We start from the raw sequence: 23,467 nt of genomic DNA, 5'->3' as shown, positions 1-23,467 counted from the left end.
ATCCGCTAGGACATGTTGGCTTTCTTTGCCCCAAGGCCATCCACTCATTGCAAATGAAGCCCCTAACAAAATTTTACAGTGGTGACTACTGCAGGGTTTTTATCTTGATTCCATGCTATGCACTGCTCTCCCAGAAGGTTTGTGAAGTTTAGTGACCCTAATAGGCTTTGAGCATACACTGTCTCTGACTCAGTTCCCCCTGTGCAGAGTGGGGCCGGTATCTGTGATGTGTAGGTCACTTCAGGTTTTTGAAGCGTGCTCCGATAATCTTTGGTTACTTCAGAAATGCAAATGCTATTATGACAAACGTTTTAGTGCCTTTAGATGATGTGGTAGAATAAATGGCTTACTTCCTCTTTTGTCTATCTCTTTACTGTTTTCTTAATATTACATTAAGGATGTTTGAAAATCTCCTCCCTATTTGTTTAAGAAATTCTCACCACCTCCTTCTTTTTCTATTTCTGTTTTTAAATTTAGAGTTTGTTTGAAGTTAGCGTGGTCTTTGCTCACCCTGAAACAGATGAGGAGTGCCATTTCCTGTAAGTTTTTGTAGAAATAACAAAAGATTCTTATCTAAATACTGTGTAACGTTGTTGGTTTGAATTTGCTACAGATGAGAATGTGCAGTGTTTATAAACTAAAATGGGGCCTGCATCTGAACTTCCTCATACTCAGATAGAGCTGCAGAGCTTAAAGTTACACCACTTCTAGTCGATTCTGTACATTAACCCCAGTAAACAAAATCATCCAGAGTTTTGTTTTGAGCTGGAAGGAGAACATTCAGAGAATCCAGTTTCTGCCCTTTTCAAACTCACTACCCTCTTGAATACAGACATATAATTTTTAAAGAATGAATTCAAACCATGTAATTGCAGGTGGGTGAATCTTTTGAGGTCATGCCTAGGCTTTCTTGCTCTTAGGAGACCTGAGTGAGAGGGAAGGCTTTTAAGTAAGTTAATCCATCTTCACTGGTTGATTAAAACAAACAGAAATTTCCTGGCTGCTACGCAGTTTTTGGCCTAGCCCAGTTAAGTGTCTGCTATGCACAAAGAAGCAAAACATTTCTGTGAATTTAGGTGTCATTTAATGTGACTTCTCAAAATCTAGCTGTAGTATATTATGAATAATTAGGTTCACTCTTCCTGTTTGCTGATTCTTCCTGGAAAACATAAGTTTCAGTTTCATCACTGCGAGGTGAATCTTAGCATAAAAGAAGGTTTGGCACAGGCTTGTTTTGTTACACAGTGAATTCATTTATTGAGACTAGAGACTTCCTTTCCAGCCTTTCTATATTTCCCTGACTTTACATCTTCCGGCAGTTTGTTATCTTCTTTTGAATGCCCACTCTACCAACTTGGCATTCAATAGCTTTATCTTTGCATATGTCTTAGGGTGGGGGATGAGGGAGTGTGTGCTTGGTGACAGACTAGGTATTAGGAAGAACAGATTTCCAGTGTTTGCAGAATATCTTTCCACCCTCTGGACTGGGTGAAAGGGGGAGGAAGTGGTAGGGCCAAGCCATAATTCCAAATAATAGTACTAATAATCTTGTAAAACTTGAGTATTTCTGAATCCTGCACCATTTTGTTCTTGCCTGTTTAATTTTACTTGGTCGCTTCTTGGTTTTGGCAGTGCTTTTTCTTTCTCTGAAGCCTCACAACTCTTATTTTTGTCACATCCTCCCATCCTTTTTGTGGTGTATGTTAGCCCTCCAAGAAGAATAGAAGTGACAGTTGTAAGGACTTTGCATTCCACATTTCAACTACTCAGGTGCATCCCATGATGTTCCTGACAATATCCCTTTATTTGCCTTCTCTTTGTAGCATACTTACACAGCAATTACAATTTTATACATTTTAATGATGTCTTACCTAATTTAATTACATAATAGTTTCTCAGGTGTCAAGGCATTCTACATACGTGAATGGCTGGCTCTAGGCATATTCTGAGGCAATGGTTTTGTTTCAGTGTAAATGTGGTCAATTTGGCTGTTCTCACAGTTTGAGTAATGGTAGTCATGGTTTTTGTGGAAGCCAGGTAGGACATTGTTTCAACCAGGCCAAGTCGCCCCAGGTGCTCTTTTGGCTGGGATTTCCAAGCATGGCATCTGCAATTTCTCATCTCTCAAGCTATTCTTACACAATTCTGTGTAAGGAGGCATGCTGAAATGACCCTTGGTTTGACATGGAACATTGATTTGACTCTTGTTAGTTTGTATTTGGAGATTTATGTTTAAAGGTAAGGTGAAACAGAAGTTCTGAAAGAGGGGGTTTGCAATCCTTTGTGTCACAAACTGGGCAGGCAAGTCACTTTTATTAGACCTGCTTCTTTTATAGTCTACGGTAGTTACAGAGGCTTTGAAAGGCACCAGTAAGTGTTATAGGCATACATAGTAATCCACTAAGAGAACACCAACTTCCTCCACAGTACTCAAAAAAAGTGTTTCACTGACTTTCACTTTTTTTAAACAACTGGTAATTTCCTTTTGAAGAGGCAAAGCAAAAATGGTATTGAACACCTGGAGTTACTTTTTCTGTAGTAAGTTGAATTTTCCTATCCAGAAGCAGCAGTTCAAATCTCTGGTTTGTTGTGTGCACTGTCTAAAAGCAGCAAGCACAGATGTCAATATCAGCAAACCTTGCACAGAACTTCAACATTTAGCACGACCTTTAAGTAGAAGGATTGGAATGGACCAAAAAGCTAAATTTCTTGTTCGCTTTCTCCTCTCAAAGCTGAGACGCATTTGTCTTGGTGAGAAGAAAAGAGACTTAAACAGCTTTGTCCATGATTCTTCTCTAGATTGAGCAATGCACAGCTTTTGCCATTTGAGTTTTAGGAAAACATTCTCTGCTAAGCTGTGGAAGTGAGGTCCTGGATACAGTGGTACAAAGACCATGTACTGTTTATTTCTTTTTCTAAAAGAGCAGCAGCTGACTTTCATTTCTGTATATAGAGCTACAGCCTGTCGAGACTGTTTCAAGCCAGCGAAGAACAAACAGGTAGGATCTCATCATTGTTGTGTTTCTTTTCTGTCTTTCAGAATCTTACAGCAATAGCTACAATGAAGAACTTACCCAGGTATTCAGTCACTGTTTAATGCCTGGTTTTCCTTCATCAATAATCTCTCTAGTTTTTGGTTGTCTGAAAATAAGACTTTCTTGTCTATTCACTCCAGATTTCTGTGCTTAGGAAAAGGAAGAGCTTGATGTTTTTCTTTAGGTCATTCATTTTCAATACTGTCTAAAGGCCATAATTTTAAGACCATTCTCTTGAAATACCTTCCTTAAGATCTAGGAATTTGATTGTCATGCATTAAAACTAACATAAAAGATGATACTCAAGCTCTCTCTGAGTAAAACATTTTGGATAAAGTCGTATTGTGAAGATGAGATTCTGCATCCAAAAGATAAATGATCACTCTGCAGTTTTCATGTCCTCTGATGTGAATGAAAGGCACGATACATGCAGAATGGTTTTATCCTGTTGGCCTCTGGAGGAGAGGAGGAAAGACCTTGTCACTCACTGCAGACCCTGAGGCTGCACACAGTCAGTGATGGAAAAGAGGACATGTAAGAAAGAAGAGAAACCAATACAGCAGTTGTGTGATCAAGGGGAAAAAAGTAACTTCTGTCAGAAGTCTGTGCAAGATCTTTTATTCTTTTTGGTGAGAAGTCTGCCAGCATTTGGTAGAGGGAGTCTGACCTCAGAATGGTGCCTACTCAGCTCCATGTGGCCAATAAATACAAGGGCTTTTTTTCAGAAGGATTGTATTGTTATAACTCACTACTTGCTGCACTGCTTAGAGGGGTGAAAAAATCTCTCATATAAGTATCTAAACTAACAGGGGCTTGACTGTTAAAACCACACAGGCAACAAGATGCAAAGGAACCTAAAAGAAAAAAATACCAGCCCTAGGTGTTCATCCTTACAAAGAAGCTGTGCTTGAAGGTTCGAGGGCTGTGTTAATCAGAGAAGTAGTACAAAATCTGGTTTCCAAGTGAAAGTTTCTGTGTCATCTGTTGTAGATAGTTGTTTAAACTTACTGCTAGCTTAAGGATTCTCCAGCTAATCTGTTCCATAAAGAAGGGAAATGCTAATGTGACCAGCTTATGTTTAGAAGGAGAAAGAGCAGCTTCCCTGGAGGCATTCAGGAACTTGCAAAGATTTGAATTGTCCCAAGCAGTGACTCAGAACTTTTCAGGTGTTTTGCCTATTTGCAAATCCAGTCTTCAAAAAGGGCAGCATTAAATTGGAAATTCAGTAGATAGCCATCAAGACAGTCAGCAAGTTGGAGCACAAGCTTTAGGAGGAGAGGCTGGGGGACCCGGACTTCTTTAGCTTGGAGAAGAGAAGGTTTTCAAGAGGACCTAGCTGAATCTCCACTTAGCACCAACAGAAAAATTACTAAGAACAGAAGCCAGGCTGTTCATCACAGTGCATGGTGCAAGGAGGAGAGATATGTTGAAATGAGAGGTTTGGAGTAGATAAAATAAACTTTTTACTATGAGGACAGTTGGATAGTGGAGCAGGCTATGCAGAGAGGGTGAGTGGGCTTCATCCTCAGAGGATTTCAAGACCTGACTAGATAAAACCCTAGGCAATATGATTTGGTCTCATAGCTGACCATGTTATGATTAGGGGGTTCATTTTAAAACCTACTGTCCTCAGCCTTAACAAAGGAGGATTCTACCTGACCTGATACAGTGATGCTTTTTCCTGTTGTAGGAAGCTAAATTCTGTGATCTCTGCCTTAACTTTGCTTGAGTTACCAACAACAGCACCTGAGTATGCTTGGAAGGTGGTGGTCTAAATAACTGTTATGAGCTATATTAGTTGCATTGCTTCCATGTTGTGAGTAAAGTTACTTGAATAGATGTTGGCAAAATTACCTATTTCTCTTGATTGCCCTGTTAAAGTTAGGGTTAAGATCACAGTGAGTTCTTGCTGATGCAGTGTTGCTTGTAGGTATTAGAAAACACATGTGAAAAAAATCTGTTTTGTATATGTATATTTTAGGGTTGGATTTTTTCCTTCCTTAGGCATAATCTTTCTTAGCTTCACATGGTTCTTGACTATTTTTTTTGTTTCACTGTGCAGTCTGTTTTCACCAGAATGGCAGTTTTAAAAGCCCTAGAGAAGATAAAAGAAGAGGATTTTCTCAAGTAAGTGCCTACTGAAAATAGGTCTTTTTATTGTGGTTTGGTACAGAATTGGGATGAGGAGGAAAATATTAAGTAGATGAGTAGTGTCAAGATACCTATAAAATAACTTCTATTTGTTTAAATTCTGCTAGTTTACTAGTTAAATTGTGTTGTGTTTTCTGTTCTTCTGGTAATAGAATAGCATTCCAAGTCTTTTAATTAAGGAGTATTCTCAACATGCTTAAGTCAAGGCATGGAAGATGGAAAATTTGATGTAACACAAATGGTGGTGTCTTCCCCATTCAAAATGCTTCCTGAATTTATTATCTCAGGAGCAGCAGAGAGAAGAAACTGTGGGGCAGAGAGTTGCAGTTCTGTTCTGTGCTTTTGGCAATACCTCACTGCAGATTTCTGGACTGGCATGGGATTTAGGACGGTTAGAATTGAAAACAGTTGTTGTATTGCCAGACATTTATGTTCAAAAATCTTTATGTACATCTCCAATACCACAGAAGAGATTTTGAAATCATGGAGCCTCTTTCTGTATTTTGAACCTTAGTGTTTCTATGACAATCTCTGTCCTGGTTTAATGAGCAGACAGATTGCTCTATTGCTTCAACATCAACAGACACTTTCTCTGTAGTTCACTTCCGAGCAAAGATTTAGTGATGGATCCTAAAGGTAGTTTTTTCATGCTGTATTTAGTCTCAGGATTGCTATAGCATGGTGCTGCTTGTTGTCACACACAATATTAATTGGAGTGTTAGACTTGGATAATGTTTGGTGATAGATAGACAGAAGTGTTCGCAATGTGATTTGCTTGATGTTTGTCCAGTTGTTGGTGTTCCAACTGTTAACATGAGCACAGTTTATACTCTAGCTGTGTTTTGTGTAACTGATGTACACATCATCTCTCATGCCATTATTGCTGTTGCAATCTTCCATTGTGTCTTGGTATTACTGGTAATGTTTAATTTTATTTTTATACAGACATTTTCCATGTCCTCCAAGTTCACCAAGGAACTTCTGTGATGTGCTGGAAATTCAGTGCAGTAACGGTGCAGTTTTTGTGGCTGGTAAAGTGATCCATTTATTTCCTGCTGTGTTCTCTTAAACATGACTTTTATAGTACTGCCAAGACACCCAGCAGATTCTTACAATTTGTTGCTTCCTGTAATTAAGGAGCAAAGAAACAAATCTATTCCATCCTTGCCGTTGTTTTCCTTTTGCTTCGAGAGGTGGAGTTCTCTCTTCTAGGGATAGTAACAGGGTTATGTGAAGATATAAACCAGCTTACTCTGTTCATTAAGGGGGCTTACCCAGAAGCAGTTTATGAAACAAAGAATTGTACCCTGTAGTCAAAGCTTGCTCTCTCCTTCAGAAAACCTTTATCCCTGCAAATCTTGCAGTTGTAATGTGTCCCTTTATAATAAGCAGGTGTTTAGAGAAAGGCACTTAAGCTCCCAGCAGTGCTGTTCACTTGCTTGGGTTTTGATCTGGATTCAGAGGTTTTCACCATCTGGATTTATCTGCTTATTATTCCATCCCAAACTGGCAGTCCTAATGGGATTAATAAAGGTTAATTTCTTGAAAGCTTCTCTCCTTCCAGTTCCTCCCTCCAAACTAGGATAGCATCTGCAATAATTGGCTGAGACAGGTAATGCGACACCACCTTGGTGTCCCTGAGTTGAGATGCACACTCTTTTATCAGCCGCCTGCAAGATTATCCATTCCTCCCCTAGTCCTGTGTGTAAACAACTGCTTATTCAAACACATGCACATGGATTTTTTTAAACCCTACGATTTAAATCCAGCATAAAAAAGACATTACAAATCCTGAATAAAGGGAAACATATAATTAATGGCAAAAAGGCAAAAGTTCATGTTCTTACGGCGTGCTGTTCCATACATACCTGGTTTGTGGCAATATGGTAATTATTTTTAATTACTGATTATTCAGCTGGATACGCATTTTCATCAATCCAAGATGTCTAGTGTCTTTTAGCCTTTTTTAAACACACTGGTTTGGTTTAGGTTGCTTTGTTGGATGTTTTTTGTGTCAGAATTCATCTGTCTGGAGAGAGAGAGGGTTAGGCTTAATACCGATGTTGTGATTTGTCATTTTTAGGTTGCTCCAGCCCAAACAACCCCCCACAAACAAATAGGGAGAATGTTGTCTTTAATTTTTCAGGAATTAAATCCAGGAGAGACTGTCTAGAGCGTGGTACAGTTATTTTGCTATTACTAAATGACATGGGATTTTAATTTGCAAGCACAGTTTCAGAGTTGATATTGCCCTCTTGACGTTGTCTTTGGAGTTTAGTGACCACTTCCCCGTCCCACCCCCCAACTATTTTTTTAAAGGTTCAGGAGAAGCTGTCAAACCAAAAAACACCACCTGTTGGGGTTTTTTTAAGCCACTCTTGGTCAGATTAAAAGCTAAAATTATTAGAATGGGGAGTTGAAAGGAAAAAATTCTATTATTTTCCTTTTTAATTTTATGGAAAGAGAATTTAGCAATGTGAAGCTGTTTTCTGAGTGATTAGTCACAGTACTTTCAGTCTTTGCCCCAGTGAAACTGTATTACTAAGTTTCCCCATTTATTTGTGTAAGTTTTTCTGCAGATCAAAATGCAAGGAGGAAACACTGTTAGAAATAGGAAAATATGATACTGAAAACCCCAACAATCGAGATGACAGAGGCATGGTATAATATGCATGGCTCCATTTGAACTCATCTTTTATTCTCTGTAGGCAAGGTTTCAGACTGAAACATGTTTGTGTAAGGGGATTACTCACTGTCCTTTATGAACAAGTTCCTTGTTATGTGCCTATTTTCACTTCTTATAAAACCTGTCAATAAGAAAGCTCATCGTGGTCATCTGTGCCAGACTTGTTGGTTCTAGCAGTCCTTATGTCACAGGAGACATAACAAGTCCATGACTGAAATATGAGGATGGCAATCTCTTCACATGGCAACTTCTGAAGGTTTTTGAAGTTCACACCACTTTTTTATTAAGACATTTTGCTCTCATGGTTTTCCTTCCAATAAGCCAATGCATTCTAGTTTGGATTTATGGAGTTCAGACAATATCAGAACTTGGATTGAAACATGAACTACTTGATACAAGAGAGTGTGGGAGCTGGTTTCCTTGGGACATTCTGTGCATTGTATAGCACTAGTTTGGCATATAGGAGGCTGGTTCAAGACCATGCCCTGATTACAAAAAAGCCCCAGCTTTTTCCATCCGGAATTCAGTCGACTCAGAGTAGGCACTTGAACCTCTGGGTTCTATTCTCAGTTGTGTCAAGTTTTGTTTCTGTGGTTATACCTGAGGGTTTGACTGCAGGAGTAGGCTCTCCAAGTGTAGCCTTAAGCTGGCCATCTTAGATACTGGACCTCTCATAGGTGCTGCATTGTGCGTTTCATACTTCCGCTGTAATGCTCTTGCCATAAAACAAGTTTAAGCATGTCAACTTATTTTCACAAGGCTCTTATGAAAGTTAAATGTGGTAAGCTGTGCAATACTGGAGCTTTTTTCTGCTGCTTTAGAATGATTCCAGACGAGGTTTTTTTACAGGAAGATACAACAAATATTCAAGGAATTTACCTCAGACTCCCTGGATTATTGATGGGGAGCGGAAGCTGGACTCTTCAGTGGAAGAACTGATTTCAGAGCATCTAATGGCAGAATTCAAAGCAGATAGTAAGTGTCCAGAAGCTTCTTTACCTTCTATATTTTTCATCTTTACTAGAATATTTTCTCTTAGTAGCTGACAAAAGTCTGATGGAAAAAGCATGTTATTCTTTATCCCTTTCTTAGGGATAAAGCTGGTAAACTTTCTTTAGGTATGATCTGTGAGTAATTAGATAACCACTTTGTTTTATTCAGTGTCTTTTAGCCTACTAAAGTATCTCCTCAGGTGATCTAATGATGCAAATATTATGGTTGTATGTGGTAGTATTTTTGTGAAGCCATGCTTCTCAACAGTTGGTAATTCATAAAGGAACCTCTTACAAGAAGGTTTTGACATTAGTGGTGCATATCTGCCTAGCCTTTGACCCTTTTGTGTTTCTTACCTTAATTAATTTTCTTCAGTGCTTAAAGTTCCACAGGCTGAATGCTTATCCAGGGACTATCCAGGTGAAATAATCACTGCCTATCATTTGTCATCTACTAGATGGAGACATAGAACACTCAAGGAAAAATTGCATTAAATATTAGTTTGGCAAAAGCACTACTTGGCCCTTCTCTCCTCCCTCCTGCCAGTGGGTATGTTAGTCTGAACACTGAGAAAATCCTCACTGTGTGCTTAGGCCAGATGCTATGTCATGCCTGACTTCAGCCTGCAGAATTACCACAGAAGTACACATGCAGTAGTGTTGTGAGATAAAAGAATAGTGCAGCCCATTGCTAGTAGGTCAAGGGAGGTGGGCCTTGTCTTTTCCTAAGCACTGGGGAGACACATATGGAGTACTGGGGCCAGTTCTGGGCTCCCCAGTACAAGAAAGACATGGGCATAACAAAGAGAGCCCAGCAAAAGGTTGTTAAGATTGTTAAGGTTCTGAAGCATCCCCAACTAGGAAAATTGTGGTAGTGTGACCAGAGAAATAAGAGAGAATAAAACCTGAGGAAATGTTTGTGCATTCTGTATGTTGCCTATGAAGTAAAAAAATTTGAAATCATCAGTTTTTCAGAGACCCTTTGAAACAGAGCTGCAAAGTTACATATAGTACAGGGTTTGGTCCCCCATTCCTTCTTCAGGCAAAGCTTAACCGTGGAAAGGGTGTGAAGGAAGATGTGAACAAACCCACATTTTTGTGTTTGAAAGATGAGGAGAAAAAAAAACACACAGAGCTTACTTTTCAATTTGGCCTTGAATTTTCTTTCTCTTTTGGTCAGGTGTGACTAGCAGAAACTAATATCTTTAGAAACCTCGGTGTATTTATGATTAAAAGTAGTGTTTTGGAGGAAGATAGCTCAGTTTGACTTTATTCATAAGCCTGACTTATCTGGATAAGAAATAAGCAATTACGTAGTAAGTGGAATTTGTTTAGAATGGTGTTGCTGTATTTTCCTCAGCCATTTTCAGAGTTGTAGCAGTCTTGTTCAAGTCAAGGAGCTAAGAATGTTTGTTGAAAAAGTTGTGAATCTGATGCAACAAAACAGTCTCTATCCCAGGTTTGTTCAAACATGGTGCAGGCTCTTTGAAATAGATTTGCAAACAAATTTAGAAAGAAAATATTTCACCTTTTAAAAGCTGAAGAGATTATTGAAAATGTAAAATAAAATCTCACCTGCCTTGTTCAAATCTGTTATAGGCTTTAATTTTTCTTCCTCTGGAAGAGAAGATGTGGATGTGAGAACATTAGGCAATGGTAAGGCTTGGAACATCACTTGTGAAACACAGAAACAAAATGGTTAACCAAAGCTGCCCTAACAGATCTTGCTCAATGCAAAGCACACAAGCGTGTAGCTGGGCATGCTATAAACTTTCTCTCTGAAATATTTCAGTGATATTTATGCATTTATTCCCAAAGACAGAACAATTTCGCTGAAAGAGAAGCTTTTTCTCAGTGGCCTTGGCTGCCGACGTGCATATTCATCTCCTGTTTTTAAGCCACTTAGGGCAGACTTAATACCTGCCTTGTTTTCGTTTGGATCCTTCTGCTTTGCCTCACTGTCACTGGTGAGTGCAAAAGCCTTACTTTCTTTCTGAACTTTTCAAGATGCTGAAGCTACTATGGGCAAAGGAGGAAGGGAAAGAAAAAGTGAAAGTTAACAGTGATGTGTCTCAGTTGCTGTCTGATTTACAGTGTATTTCTTGGCATTGCTTATACTGGGGATCATCCCTGGCCCTGAGCACAGAAGTGCAGCTATTCCAACAGATGTTTAGCTGAGGGAGTGGGATTTAACATCATCTTGCACCTGGGCATTGCTGTAGGTGACAGAAAATAAGCTAATTAACTTTTTTTCTTATTTTATTTTTTAATTAGCACAGACTTGTACAAGATGTCTTCTGGGAAGTTGTAATTTGCACTTATTGCTGATACTGGGGTTTAGTAGCCAAAAAAGGTCCCTTGTTTCTTTTCTTCCATCTGATGCTATGTCCCTAAACCTGCAAGTCGTCTGCCTGTTTGCATAACAGCAGACAATCTTCACACCTTCCAACTTTACTGCATAAATTCAAATGTTAATTTAGAACAACATGTTTTTATGTTTTATGGCTCTGCATGTTGCCAGGAAGGCCCTTTGCAATTGAGCTTGTGAATCCTCATAGAATACATTTCACTGCAGAGGAAATGAAGGGACTTCAGCAGGTAAATCTTTTGCACCTGATGAAGCTCATAAAGCATGTGTTTCTTCTCTAACTGAGCAGTTTTGCTAACTGATTCTTTTCTAAATATCACAGACAATTAATAATTCTTCAGACAAAATACAGGTTCGAGATTTACAGCTTGTCACCAGGTCAGTATTTATCATCACTGGCAAGAATTTCAAAGCGATGCTTTGAGAGTCTTGTAAGCCTTCTTGCTCACAGCCTTCTACAATTATGCTTATGTTATGCAAGTAATTAATTTCATTTGTTTAGAGAGGCCATTGGTCGTATGAAGGAAGGTGAGGAGGAAAAAACGAAGACCTATAGTGCCTTAATTTGGATAGACAAAGCAATACAGAAAGAAGATATTGCATTTCTAGATGATATCAAGGTATCTGTAGCCCTTTTTGCTGATTTATGTAGTACTTGTCTTGTTGTCTTAGGGGAGAGTTCATATACATGTACCCATGAATGCGTCCCTCTCTTTGTGGTTGTTTTTTCATCAGTTTCTTTTGCTGCAGGGACTGTTCTACCTGTCTCACCCTTCCTTTCACTTCACCAGTGTCATCCTAGCAGTATAGCCAAGACAACAAATCACTGTATAACACTGACCATCCAATAGACCAAATAATAAAAGGTAGTGAATGGAAGAAGAGGAAATCTGGTGCCTGCACTCCTTTCTTTACTTTAGATAGTGTTTTGCTTAAGTGAAAGGAGCAGAGAAGATCTGTTATGCAAGTTCCAAAGCCATTCTTTACACAGCCACAGCAAGTGGGAGTTTGAAATGTCTGTGGAAAGGGTCCTCAATATAAAGAGTAGCAAAGACAATGGCAAAGCGCACTCAGAAAAATAGCAAGAGTAAAATGGCCAAGCATAACAAGCTCATTGCCTTAACAAGAACTTTCTCAAATGCTGATTGGGGATGTCCTGCTGATGGAGAAGAACGTTAGTGTTTGTTGTGTTACGCCATTTCCTAGGGTCCTTAGCCATGAAATTATTCTCAAAGCAGGGGCTTGAGCCACTGCAGTTCAGGGAGACAACTGGTGTGAAGCCTCTTTTTTTTTTAGCATGCCACTCACTTCCTGAGAAGATGCCTTTCAAACTGCTGCATCTCATTTGGGAAAGGAGGTGGGGAATGAACTTCTTTCAAAACTGTTAGGAGATCTAATTTAGTTTTGTTTTATTCCTTTTCTTTCTAGGGGGTTGGCTGTAGTTTAGATAAAGCATTTTGTGGGTAGGAGTTTTTGTCCTTTTTTTTTTTTGATTGCCCTAAGGCTCTCGTTGAGCTTCTAAATCCTGGAGTCATTCCAGCAAAGGACTACAGAGATTTCAAGGTCATTCCTCTGTATTTGTGATTCCATTAGTTTGTGTTCATATGAGGCCTTCTGGTTTAGCCTTTGAGATGACTGTCCTTTTTTTTTTTTTCTTCACAACAACCCCCTGCAGAGATACAGGCTGGGGTTGGAGTGGCTGGAGAGCAGCCAGACAGAGAGGGATCTGGGGGTGCTGATTGATACCCGCCTGAACATGAGCCAGCAGTGTGCCCAGGTGGCCAAGAGAGCCAATGGCATCCTGGTCTGCATCAAGAATGGTGTGGTCAGCAGGAGCAGGGAGGTCATTCTGCCCCTGTACTCTGCACTAGTTAGACCACACCTTGAGTAGTGTGTTCAGTTCTGGGCCCCCCAGTTTAGGAGGGACATTGAGATGCTTGAGCGTGTCCAGAGAAGGGTGACGAGGCTGGTGAGAGGCCTTGAGCACAGCCCTACGAGGAGAGGCTGAGGGAGCTGGGATTGTTTAGCCTGGAGAAGAGGAGGCTCAGGGGTGACCTTATTGCTGTCTACAACTACCTGAGGGGTGGTTGTGGCCAGGAGGAGGTTGCTCTCTTCTCTCAGGTGGCCAGCACCAGAACAAGAGGACACAGCCTCAAGCTACGCCAGGGGAAATTTAGGCTGGAGGTGAGGAGAAAGTTCTTCACTGAGAGAGTCATTGGACACTGGAATGGGCTGCCCGGGGAGGTGGTGGAGTCACCGTCCCTGGGGCTGTTCAAGGCAAGATTGGACGTGGCACTTGGTGCCATGGTCTAGCCTTGAGAATTGTGGTAAAGGGTTGGACTTGATGATCTATGAGGTCTCTTCCAACCTTGTTGATACTGTGATACATGTTAAAAATCAGAACATTTCTCAGCTACCCTAACACAGTATTAAAAAGATGTGATTGCTAACAAATCTGACTCTTAGCGTAACGACTCTTGTGCAGTATGCTCCTATTTCCTTCCTCATTTATTTTGGTACCTCTTGTAACAGGAATTAAAACTTGACCAGAAGACCCCTCTCCGGGTTCTTCACAGGAGGCCGCTGGCTGTAAGATGTCGGATCATTCACACCATGAAAGCCGAGTACATAGACGAGCATCATTTCCGCCTGCACCTGAAGACACAGGCAGGGACGTATCCTTAGGTGCCGCTACACAACGCCTTTGCGCCACTGCCGGCTGAGGAGAGCAGTTCGGGTAATGGGAAGTCTCCTGGTTTTTATGGCTAGGATATTTCTACATCCCTGCTTTTCAGCACTCATATGTTGCTGCATCATGTTTGCTTTTATGTCAGAATTTCATGTTCAGGCTTTCATTCAAAAATTAAAGTCTGTGCCAGCTATAAAAATGTACCGGCTCAAGATACACCAAATCTGCTTTTTCTAACTTAACTGAAAGCTTTTTGCCTGGCTTGATAAATGTCTCCACAGGGTTTCACGCACTGCAACGCAGACTGGAGATTGCTGCTACTTACTGTGGTCTTGTCATAAAGTTGTCACTAACTTTGGAAGAAAACAGAAAATGTGGGTCAGTAGTGCAGATTCTGGCATTAGTCAGAAACGAAGAACAGGAAATCATTTGAAGATGGCTGTGGGCTTAACAGGACCACTGCAAGTTGCCTTAGAAGTAGAAAAAGACACTGCTTTGGCTTTGAGTGTTTTTCACTGTATTCTTTTTCTTTCCTTTTGGTTTGCTGAAGGTAAAATACGCCTTTCCTTAGCCAGTATTTCTAGCTATATTAAAGAGTTTGTGCATGGAGACTTTGGAAGAACAAAGCCCAATATTGGCTCCCTTCTGAACAGAACTGCTGACATTCTGGAGCTGGATGTAGAAGTAAGTTGTTTGCTGTTGACAGACAGTTGTGTTTGTGAAATTGCTTCAAGGGAATGGCTGTAACTGAAGCAGCATTCCTTACCACAGTTACTAGACTGATGTTATTGCAAAAACAGTGGTTTGTACCACATGTGACAGGCATCCTTTGTTGAATTCATGCTGGGGAGGAATGGGAAGATGTACCATGCACTGATGACACTCACTCTTAGCAGCCACTGGAACAGAGCTTGGTGATGTTACAGGTATCACATAATTTCTTTTCAAAACAGTGGTGGATGAGAAACAGGAGAGCTTTTACTTCCTCTTTCAGTGCTGGTTCACACCCAGCAAGAAATTATACCTGTTGACTTGTTTTGGTTTAAAGAGTGTTTGTGGAGATACAGGTTTAATATTTAATCTAGTGGCTTGGTAAGGCTTAGTTAAAACATGGGGTTACATTTCAAGGAGCCAGTGATCAGCACATTTGTTCCTACATTATTTCTGGAAAGCTGGCCACATGTGATGTTTGTCAGAAAGACCTTGCTGTTCTTTGTGTACCTTCTGTAGGATAAAACAGAAGGAGTAGTTGCTGAGGGCACTTTTGTCACCTCTGAAAACAGGAACACCTGACTTGAGGCTCAGGCTGATGAACATCACTCAGGGATAGGTGTCACCACAGTTGTTGGCCATAAGTGTAAAAAATGTCTAGGGCCTTGAAAAATAACTAGTCATCTTGCTAATTGTGCATTTTACCTCAGGCTAGGAGCCTAATCCTTTGATGAAGTTGTAGATGAGGGAAGGCATAGGTACAATGAATGCTGTCACTGTGTTGCAACCCCTGTGCTGTGACTGCAAACAGTGATAGTAGGGTAGTGCAGGGTGTGCTGCTTTTGGAAGAGAGTAAGCAGTAAGTTTATGCAGAAAGGGAAGCAGAGAGGTGGCCTTGAGGAGACCAGGGAAGACAGATGTAATCCCAGCTGCAGTAATTATAACTCCCAAAAAAGCATCAGGCATGTTCTCTGCCTTTTGACTAACAGTCAGTGTGGCTTGCACCTAATGTTGGACAGCTTATTCTTTTAGTCTAGTTTTCCTTGCTTAGAAGGCACATTTTGGGACAAGTGTGTTTTGTACTCTCTCCTTGCCTGCACTGCCCAGAACTCTCTGGCATTAATAATAAAACCATAGAGCGTATTAGGTTGCAAGGGACTCTTAAATGTCATCTTGTCCCTGCTCACCAGAGAGGTGTTGGACATCTTCAACTTGAGTGGGTTGCCCAGTTGTTTTTACGTAACAGCCCGTCTGTAGTATGGGTAGGAGATGATTCATGTTTTCAGTTATCAATTCTGGACACTGTAAATGCAGCCCAATATGAAATGATGCTGGGAAATAGTAGTAAAATTCTGCTTTATGAAGAAAGCTCAGTAGATAGGTGGCTCTCTCCTGGCGTATATGGATCAACTAGAACAGGGTGGCTGTTTCATGCTGCTGTCTTCTGCTTGTCTTGGGCCATGTCACTTTTCTTAATGTTCTTTACTGTTTCTTTGTCTCTTTATATACATAAATACTCTGCTGATTTTGACTGTTTTCCAACCCCTTGCTCTTCTAGTCTGTTGATGTTGACTGGCCTCCAACTTTGGATAATTAACTTTTCAAGTCGGGACAAGGAAAAAGCAGCTCCTCTGGCAGCAGCTGGTTACTGAACATTGTACAGGACACAATTTGCGTGCAGAGTATTTCCACTGAACATTTGGATCATGTTGATCTGCCAAAGGATACCGTTCATTTTGAAACCACCTCAGATGCTCTGGACCAGGTAGTATTCAGTCAGATTCTAGCCTTATTTTCATTTGTTATATCCTTAAAAAGATTTTCAGTAAGATTGTTGTGTTTTTTTAAAAAGCAATTAGAAGAAAGAGGATGGGTGCAATGTAGATGTGGTGTAGTGAGCAAGGACATCAGATAAAATAAAGCATTTTACACTTTCTGCAGGAGTTTAACCCTCAATACTTTTTTTTTTTAATACTGGATGCTGTAACTTTCCTGTCTGGATAGAGGTAGGACCGAGCTACCTGAAACTCAATTCTAACTTTTCCTGACCACTGTTCATGCAGGAAATCTCAGAAGCCTGGGAAAGGATCTGGAAAAAGGCAGCACTTCACTCTGCTGACTGCCTTTTGCTCAGATTCAGTTGTAGAGACAGGCAAATCTGTCTCCAGGACAAATTACTTTGCAAAGGGAAAAAGAGTTTCGAGTACTCGAGACCTCAGCAGCTCTTTGGCCTTGTTTCAGTTCTCACTAGATGTAGGATTTCCCAAGTTGAGTCACCATATATAAACAGACTTGGAAGTCCTGGCAGCAGTGCACAGTGGACATCTAGGGAGAAACAGGAAAACCTAGAACCTCAAAGTAGAGGCAGACATAAAAGGTAGTGAAGGAAGTTGGTACTAAGGACCAATAGAGAAAAAAAGCTTTGGTTAGTAGCATAATACCTTTTTTCTAGTACCTAGCCTTGAGTGGAGGCTTGAAAGAGTGGAACATTGCCAAGGAGGTTGCCTAGAATAGGGAAGACCTGAGGTTTTACCTTCCATCACGTGATTTGAAATGTTTCATACAAAGCATCACTTACAGACGTTGAGAGAGACACTTTTATGCCTCTGTCATGTTACACCACGAGAACAATGCTTCTGCTTACCTGAAGTAACAGAAGGGAATTAATCGATCAGCAAGAAATTAAGGTTTGGAATGTAAGGGCTCTTCATTAGTTAACATTTCAGAAATGAAAACTATTTGTATTTGCCAATACAATTCAGTGTGGCAACAGGGTGGTTACATCACTGGGATGTCTTACCTTCCATTCAATGGTGCTAGGGCTACACATAATAGAACAGCTACATGGTAACTTTAGCTGAAGGCCCAAACAGGCATAATAAATACATTTTTCAAGGAGCTCCTAAAACCCACTGTTGAAAAATTAAGTCTAAATATTATACACTCTGCCTGTGATGTGCTGTCAAAGCTTGTCTCTCCTCATTTATTTCCTATTCTTCTGTAGCATTAAGTATGGCAGCGGTTCAGAAGCTTCTTGTTTTCTAACACAAAAATAGGAACATGATTCAGACAGCTTAAAGAATATAAACAAAAAAATACTAGTTATGAGCAACAGATTGCAGGAGCAGTTGTCTCTGACAAGAATCTGTACCCAAAAAGCAAGTGTCATGAATGATGGAAAACTTAAGAAACTGAATTTAGAAAATAAAACAGCATTTCAGTCTCTGATTTCTTGCAACTCATTGTGAGCTAAAGTGCAATTTATAGATTCCACAAGCTGCAAGGTGAAAAGATGCAAATAACTCTACTCTGGCCATGACATACATGAGAAGGAAGAACTGTTCTAAGGAGAAAGTGGGGTTAAGAAGGCAGCAGTAGAAAGGGCTTATTGCTCCTGCCACAGTGCAGAGACCCACACCTCTTTCTGCACTACGTTTTATATTAACATAGTGACAGTGGGGATAATGTAAAGAATCCAAGTGCAGGTAGGGACAGCTGTAAGCATGCTAAAGCCCCTGCTAAGAAAGTGTGATGGGTCTTAATCTTTTCTCCACTCAAAGTAGGGAGGTCCACCAGAAAATCCCAGTTTGCTTAGTTTTATAAATGCTAAGTATTCAGAAGTGGGGTGGGAGGAAGGGAAGTGGGTGATGCAAATATCCTGCAGCTCTTGAGTTACTATTCAGCAATCATATGAAAAGTGAGAGATGTCATTTGTTTTTTTGAGCTTTGTTTGAAGTCTGCATTTCCAATACAAGGTAAACACTTTGAACTGTCATATTCTGTAATGACTATTGCAGCACATATTATTTATGTTGTACTCTGGTCTTCATCTTCTTTTTTTAACTAAAATACCTACATGTCAGTACTCAAAACAGATGTTTTGTCAGAAGATGATTTCATCCAGTTCATTAAGCACATGTGAAAGACGTAGATATTTATAGCATGTGAAAAATACTTTTAAAATGAGGTCTAGTGCTCTTTGCACCATAATTCTCTGCCCTGGAAGGATTCAAAATAAAGCCATTGTACTTCTCCAAATAGTTTGTTACCTATAATATCCCCCATTTATTATTTTTGCATGAGCTTAGCTGAACCTGAAGAAAGCTATCTCTGTAGCAGAGCTCCAGGTGAGCATGAAGCCTTCTGTCTTCTCTACCCCTCCAAGTAAAATCTCAGTTGCTCTGCCGTAAGGGATGGCTGAACCCTTAACTGCACACAGCACTTAAGGTTTTGCAGTGGCCAACAATCACTGTGAGTAGAACATGCTCTAAAAGGCCCCAGGATAAGCAAGCCGTAACCTACCTTCTCCCATTTCTCTGGTTATCCTGTGGTTAGGGATGTCATGAATCTGAAGAGGTGTCGGGAGCTGAGTACTTTGTATAACCAGTTCTTTAATTACCAAACCAACTCGTTTACAAAGTAAAACAGAACTTTGAAAATATTTAATTATACAGTAAAAACAAATTGTACTATAAAGAGCTTTCTATGAAGTAAAATGTTTACATTTAGTATACTTAAAACTGAGAACTTCAGAGAAAAGAAAGAGCTGAATAAACACCACATTTCAAACTTCCTTTGTGTTTCTTTGGTCCTTCTGTTACTTAAGACTGCAGAGGAGCTACACAGAAGTGAGAGAAAACTGCTGTAAAAGGGGAGAGCCAATTCATTGCCTTATGCACTTGGAGCTGGAGGAAGCACCTGGGTAACTGATGTAATGTGTTACAGCAGCAGTCTCATTGCTTTGAATGACTGCAGTCTGGACTCATTGCTTTCCCATAAACCACAGTATTCTGGAGCTCCTCTCTGCCTGGTGTAGGCAACTACATATCTCAAGTGGCTTTTTGATTTAGGGTTGTGTTTTGGGGGGAGGTTTATTGCTTCTTTCTGTGGTGCAGTTTTACACTGCCAAACTAACACATTCTTAAGCCTTATCTGCCATACAAAACAGGTGTACAACTTAAGAAATAACTCTAGGTTTTGCTGTGTTGCTTAAAAAAAATAAAACAATGATGATAAAATAGCAAAGCCTTACAATGCAGAATAGAGTGTCTTACCTAGCCCGTTACATTCATATATGCTGTCCCTCAACACCTTGCAACTCAGGCAAAGAGCAAAGACTGGGAACCAAGTGGAAGGGAACTTCTGGTTCCTGATACAGAGCACAGAGGAGTGTTTTAATTAGTACCAACTGAAATGGCCTTAAATTGTTAATAGAGTGCATCAAGATGAGGCTGCACTAAGACTCTAAGACTGCCACTGGCTTGGCCCCAAAGCTTTCTTGTGAGGGGTAGGATCTGAGCCTTTTAAGCAGTCACTTGCATAGCAGGAAACTGCTGGGATACCTGAGGAAAGAATAGGTAGATGCTTTGGCTCAGCACATTTGAGTTCAAAATAACATACACATCACACCTACACACATACAAAAAAAATTCCAGAGAAATAACAGCATGCTCCATTCCTAAAGCAACAGGGGTTTGTCATTTCAAACCGTGCACTTTGGATGAAGTGCAGAGAAGTCCTTGCTTTCTGTTTGTACTTTTGTGCAGTGATTCATTTACAACAGAGCTGGACTATTCAAAAACTCAAACCTTCCGGTCTTTTAAAATATATCTAACAATGACATAGTCATTAAGTTTTAGAGTAAATTTGCTTTCAAAGCAAATGGAGTGTGGTGAAAATGTGGGGGGAAAAAAAAAAAAAATCAATGTAGGATCTTATCTTAGGATAGGAAGATTTTGTATAGAAGAGGGTAAGAAACCTAAACCTTTCAAGTAAGTGGAGTAAGACTTTAACACCATTAGGTGAGTCTGAACTAGAGCGCACATATGCAGGTTTTCTCCCTAACTTCTGTCCTATCCAATTTAAATCTAATTTCCATAGCAAAAATAGTTATTTTTTCAAACAACTTTAACCCTCTGAAGTTGGAAATTTTAACCCTTCTGAAGATACCAGTTTGAGTCCCCAAAGGCAAGGAAGATTGAAGTGTTAACAGTTCCAACAGTGTTAAAATACGGATACAAGGTACTTTTAAGATAGAGAATCCCAAACCCTAGTCCCACCTCTCTTTATGGGCACCAGTCTTTGGGCTGTAATACATAACCTTAAGTTATAGTATGAAACTTGCATAGTAACATTCTGAAAGAGAAAGCAGGGACTCCAGAAGGGTAAGTGACTCCTCTTCACACAGCTAGCCATCAGAAAAGCCTTACGTACCCACCTCCATCCCAACACTGCTGGCTCAATGGTTATTGCTTTGCAACATGGTTTCAAGTTGTAAAGACTGATAGAGCTCTTCAGTGGAGACACCAACAGTGTCACAGTACTGGATATCTGCAATGTTATTCTGATGGCTTGGGATCGGGTTGGTGAATGGTCTTGATTGGTTTAACATTTGGTCTAGAAAGCCATAAACTGATGGATCATCTAAGTTAGAGTGGGAATTAAAAGGTGCACTGCCTGGGGCTGCTACAGTTGGGCAAGCTGGAGGTGCCTGCTGAAGTTGCTGCCTGTGATTGCTCGTGTTTAACACTGGATTATACTTTTCTAAGTACATACTAGTGCAGTTCATGTCATCAGTCTCCATGTTCACGATGCCAGCTGTGGAAGTGCTGGTGAGATGAGCCTGTTGTGTGATGCTGTTACTAGAAATGCTCTGCGGATCTGGAGTTGACAGCCCCACTCCCATCCCACTTATGCCACCTAAATTCCAGTCGAAACTTGAATCCTTCTCATCAGGCCAATTCAGAGAGTTCTCATGGTAAGCTGAAAGAGAGCCCTGAGGCAGCAGGCTGTGCTGGGGGTGTGTATTGAGCAGGCTACTGGCTGAAGAATTGCTGTAGAGCTGCTGGCATGAGGATAGTGTGTCCCGTTTCCCTGGCCCCACTGGCACAGGCGGATGTGTGAGCTGGCTGCCCACAGGGTACATCTGACTAGGGTTGTCCAGGGTTCCTATCCCTGGCATCATCAGTGTGGATGGACACAGGCTTGGCTCTGTGGGAAGAGATAACTGTACTTTAGTGTCATTTTTAAAATGTTATTTTGAAGATTACCAATGGTAAAAAGCAAACCAAAACCCATGCTATTTGAGTAAGATTAGATGTGCATTTTTACTTCCACACTTGCTGAACTGCTCTCCAGGGTGGACCACAGACTTCTGGACAGAAGCAAGCCAGCTTATCCACCTCATTCCACTACAACAAACGCTGCAGATACTTTTAAGTACAGAACTGAAGGGTTTAGTTCATAGTCAAAAGTATCAATAACTTACAGGAAGAAACCCCCAAGAGAATATTGCAAATTAAGCATAGAGGAGGGAAGGCCAGCAACTGAGTGTATGTCTGAAGTGCTGGGCAACTGAATACAGAAAAAGTAGTATCTAAACGAAAGCCAAAACCTGGCAATGTTTAAAGATGAAGAAGGTGTGACTCCCCTTTTGTGTTAAGGAGAAGCTGCAGCATGACTGTGGCTTTGGCAACAGTTTGGAGGAGGGAAGGTAAGAAGCTGGTACTACTGCTGGCTTGCAAACTTCAGTGTCCCCTTTAAAAAGCTCCAGCCCTTCCCTAAAGCAACTGGACACTGTTTCAAACCACTGTTAGATTGCAAGCAAAAACCTACCTTTCTTAATCAGCTTCCGTTCAGAAGTGATAGTGGAGAATGAAGTTACTTTGGGCCTCTCTGTCACATTTGATCCTGTGATGGAAGAAAGGATGAGTCTACACTGAGTGTATGCTTCTACATAAAATAACTGCATCTATGTCTTAAGTTTACTACTACAAGAAAAAATTCAAAATATTTTCCTTACCACAGTCCTGTATAAGCTTTTGCCAAGCCAATGTTGATCTTTGCCTTTTTGCTTTGTTGCCATATGGATCTGCAGAAAAAAAGTGGAAAAGTGTTAGTTTCTCTTGGACATAATTGGTAAAAGAGCTTCCTAAAACTTATACCAGTGGCAGTACACAGTATTTAAAGAAAAATATTTCAGCACTAACAAAGCAAGACAGTGTTATCCACCATGACTTGCAATATCTTCACTGAAAGAGGGAACAAACTGACTACTGTTACTTCTCAAAAACAAAGCTCCCACTTTGTAGAAGCAGTGTTGTAGGGTTTTTACTGCTTAAACTACTGTTTATTACCGACATGGGTTCTGCACTGGTAATGGCTTTTCATAAACTCAGCTAATTGGAACCATACCCTTTTCATCTGGTAGGTATCTGAAATCCATAGGCTCACTGACTTCCTGGTCTGAAGGTCTTCGCAGCTGCATCTTCACCGTGACTGGCTCAGTGATGTCTTTGAGAAACGGCGGTGTCTTGAACACAATTGCAACTTGACGGTGAACATCAGCTTGCGAGAAGGAACCTTTGGCCTCCCAGTTGTCCAAGACAAATCTGACTTCTATGTCATCTAGGCCATTAGAAACAGAAGATGCTTGTTAAGCTGAAGGACTGAAAACTTGCAGAATAAAAGGGAGAAGGGGAAGAAAGAAATGATCCTGACTCAGAATTCAGATGCAGAGTCAAACAGCTTGACTTCAAAAGCACTGAGTGTCTTTCAGAGCTGCTGAGAGCCCTTGAAGCTGAAAGCTATTCTGACGAGCTATAAAACCAAGTTACTTACACAGGAGTGTGGTGAAAGGCTTCAGTTCCTTGCTAGAAAATGGTGGTGTCAACCTTTTCAGGCACCAAGAAAGAAGAAAGCAGATCAATATTACCTTTCTGAACTTTGTCACACAGTAGAAATATTTCATCTCCTCCTTTTACACTTCCACAGTTCTTGTTCACACGGCAAATTCTCAATTCTGCGGTGTTGGGAGCTCCTGGAAACAAACAGCCA

General features: G+C 40.5%; 2 protein-coding genes across 4 annotated transcripts in view; one reads left to right on the top strand and one right to left on the bottom strand.

The window, feature by feature from the left end:
- The window catches only part of PUS10 (pseudouridine synthase 10), a 31,442-nt gene extending 14,874 nt beyond the window's left edge, over positions 1 to 16,568 (top strand). For both annotated transcript variants that reach the window (XM_064146074.1, XM_064146075.1), the window contains 12 exons: positions 478 to 539; positions 2,954 to 2,999; positions 5,098 to 5,162; positions 6,132 to 6,217; positions 8,722 to 8,847; positions 10,464 to 10,520; positions 11,386 to 11,462; positions 11,555 to 11,610; positions 11,735 to 11,852; positions 13,765 to 13,907; positions 14,506 to 14,605; positions 16,191 to 16,568. In XM_064146074.1, coding sequence (XP_064002144.1) covers positions 478 to 539; positions 2,954 to 2,999; positions 5,098 to 5,162; positions 6,132 to 6,217; positions 8,722 to 8,847; positions 10,464 to 10,520; positions 11,386 to 11,462; positions 11,555 to 11,610; positions 11,735 to 11,852; positions 13,765 to 13,907; positions 14,506 to 14,605; positions 16,191 to 16,229 — 975 coding nt within the window. In that variant the 3' untranslated portion in view covers positions 16,230 to 16,568. The remainder of the gene's footprint in view (positions 1 to 477; positions 540 to 2,953; positions 3,000 to 5,097; positions 5,163 to 6,131; positions 6,218 to 8,721; positions 8,848 to 10,463; positions 10,521 to 11,385; positions 11,463 to 11,554; positions 11,611 to 11,734; positions 11,853 to 13,764; positions 13,908 to 14,505; positions 14,606 to 16,190) is intronic.
- Positions 16,569 to 19,043: 2,475 nt separating this feature from the next.
- The window catches only part of REL (REL proto-oncogene, NF-kB subunit), a 31,627-nt gene continuing 27,203 nt past the window's right edge, over positions 19,044 to 23,467 (bottom strand). For both annotated transcript variants that reach the window (XM_064146072.1, XM_064146073.1), the window contains exons 6-10: positions 23,346 to 23,450; positions 22,826 to 23,038; positions 22,434 to 22,502; positions 22,247 to 22,321; positions 19,044 to 21,622 (exon numbers count right to left, since the gene is read on the bottom strand). In XM_064146072.1, the coding sequence (XP_064002142.1) occupies positions 20,871 to 21,622; positions 22,247 to 22,321; positions 22,434 to 22,502; positions 22,826 to 23,038; positions 23,346 to 23,450 (1,214 nt within the window). In that variant the 3' untranslated portion in view covers positions 19,044 to 20,870. The remainder of the gene's footprint in view (positions 21,623 to 22,246; positions 22,322 to 22,433; positions 22,503 to 22,825; positions 23,039 to 23,345; positions 23,451 to 23,467) is intronic.

This window comes from Pogoniulus pusillus, chromosome 7 (assembly GCF_015220805.1).
Source record: "Pogoniulus pusillus isolate bPogPus1 chromosome 7, bPogPus1.pri, whole genome shotgun sequence".
Lineage (NCBI taxonomy): Eukaryota > Metazoa > Chordata > Aves > Piciformes > Lybiidae > Pogoniulus > Pogoniulus pusillus.
Note: the sequence above shows the minus strand (reverse complement) of the source record. Positions and strands in the feature narration are given on the sequence as shown.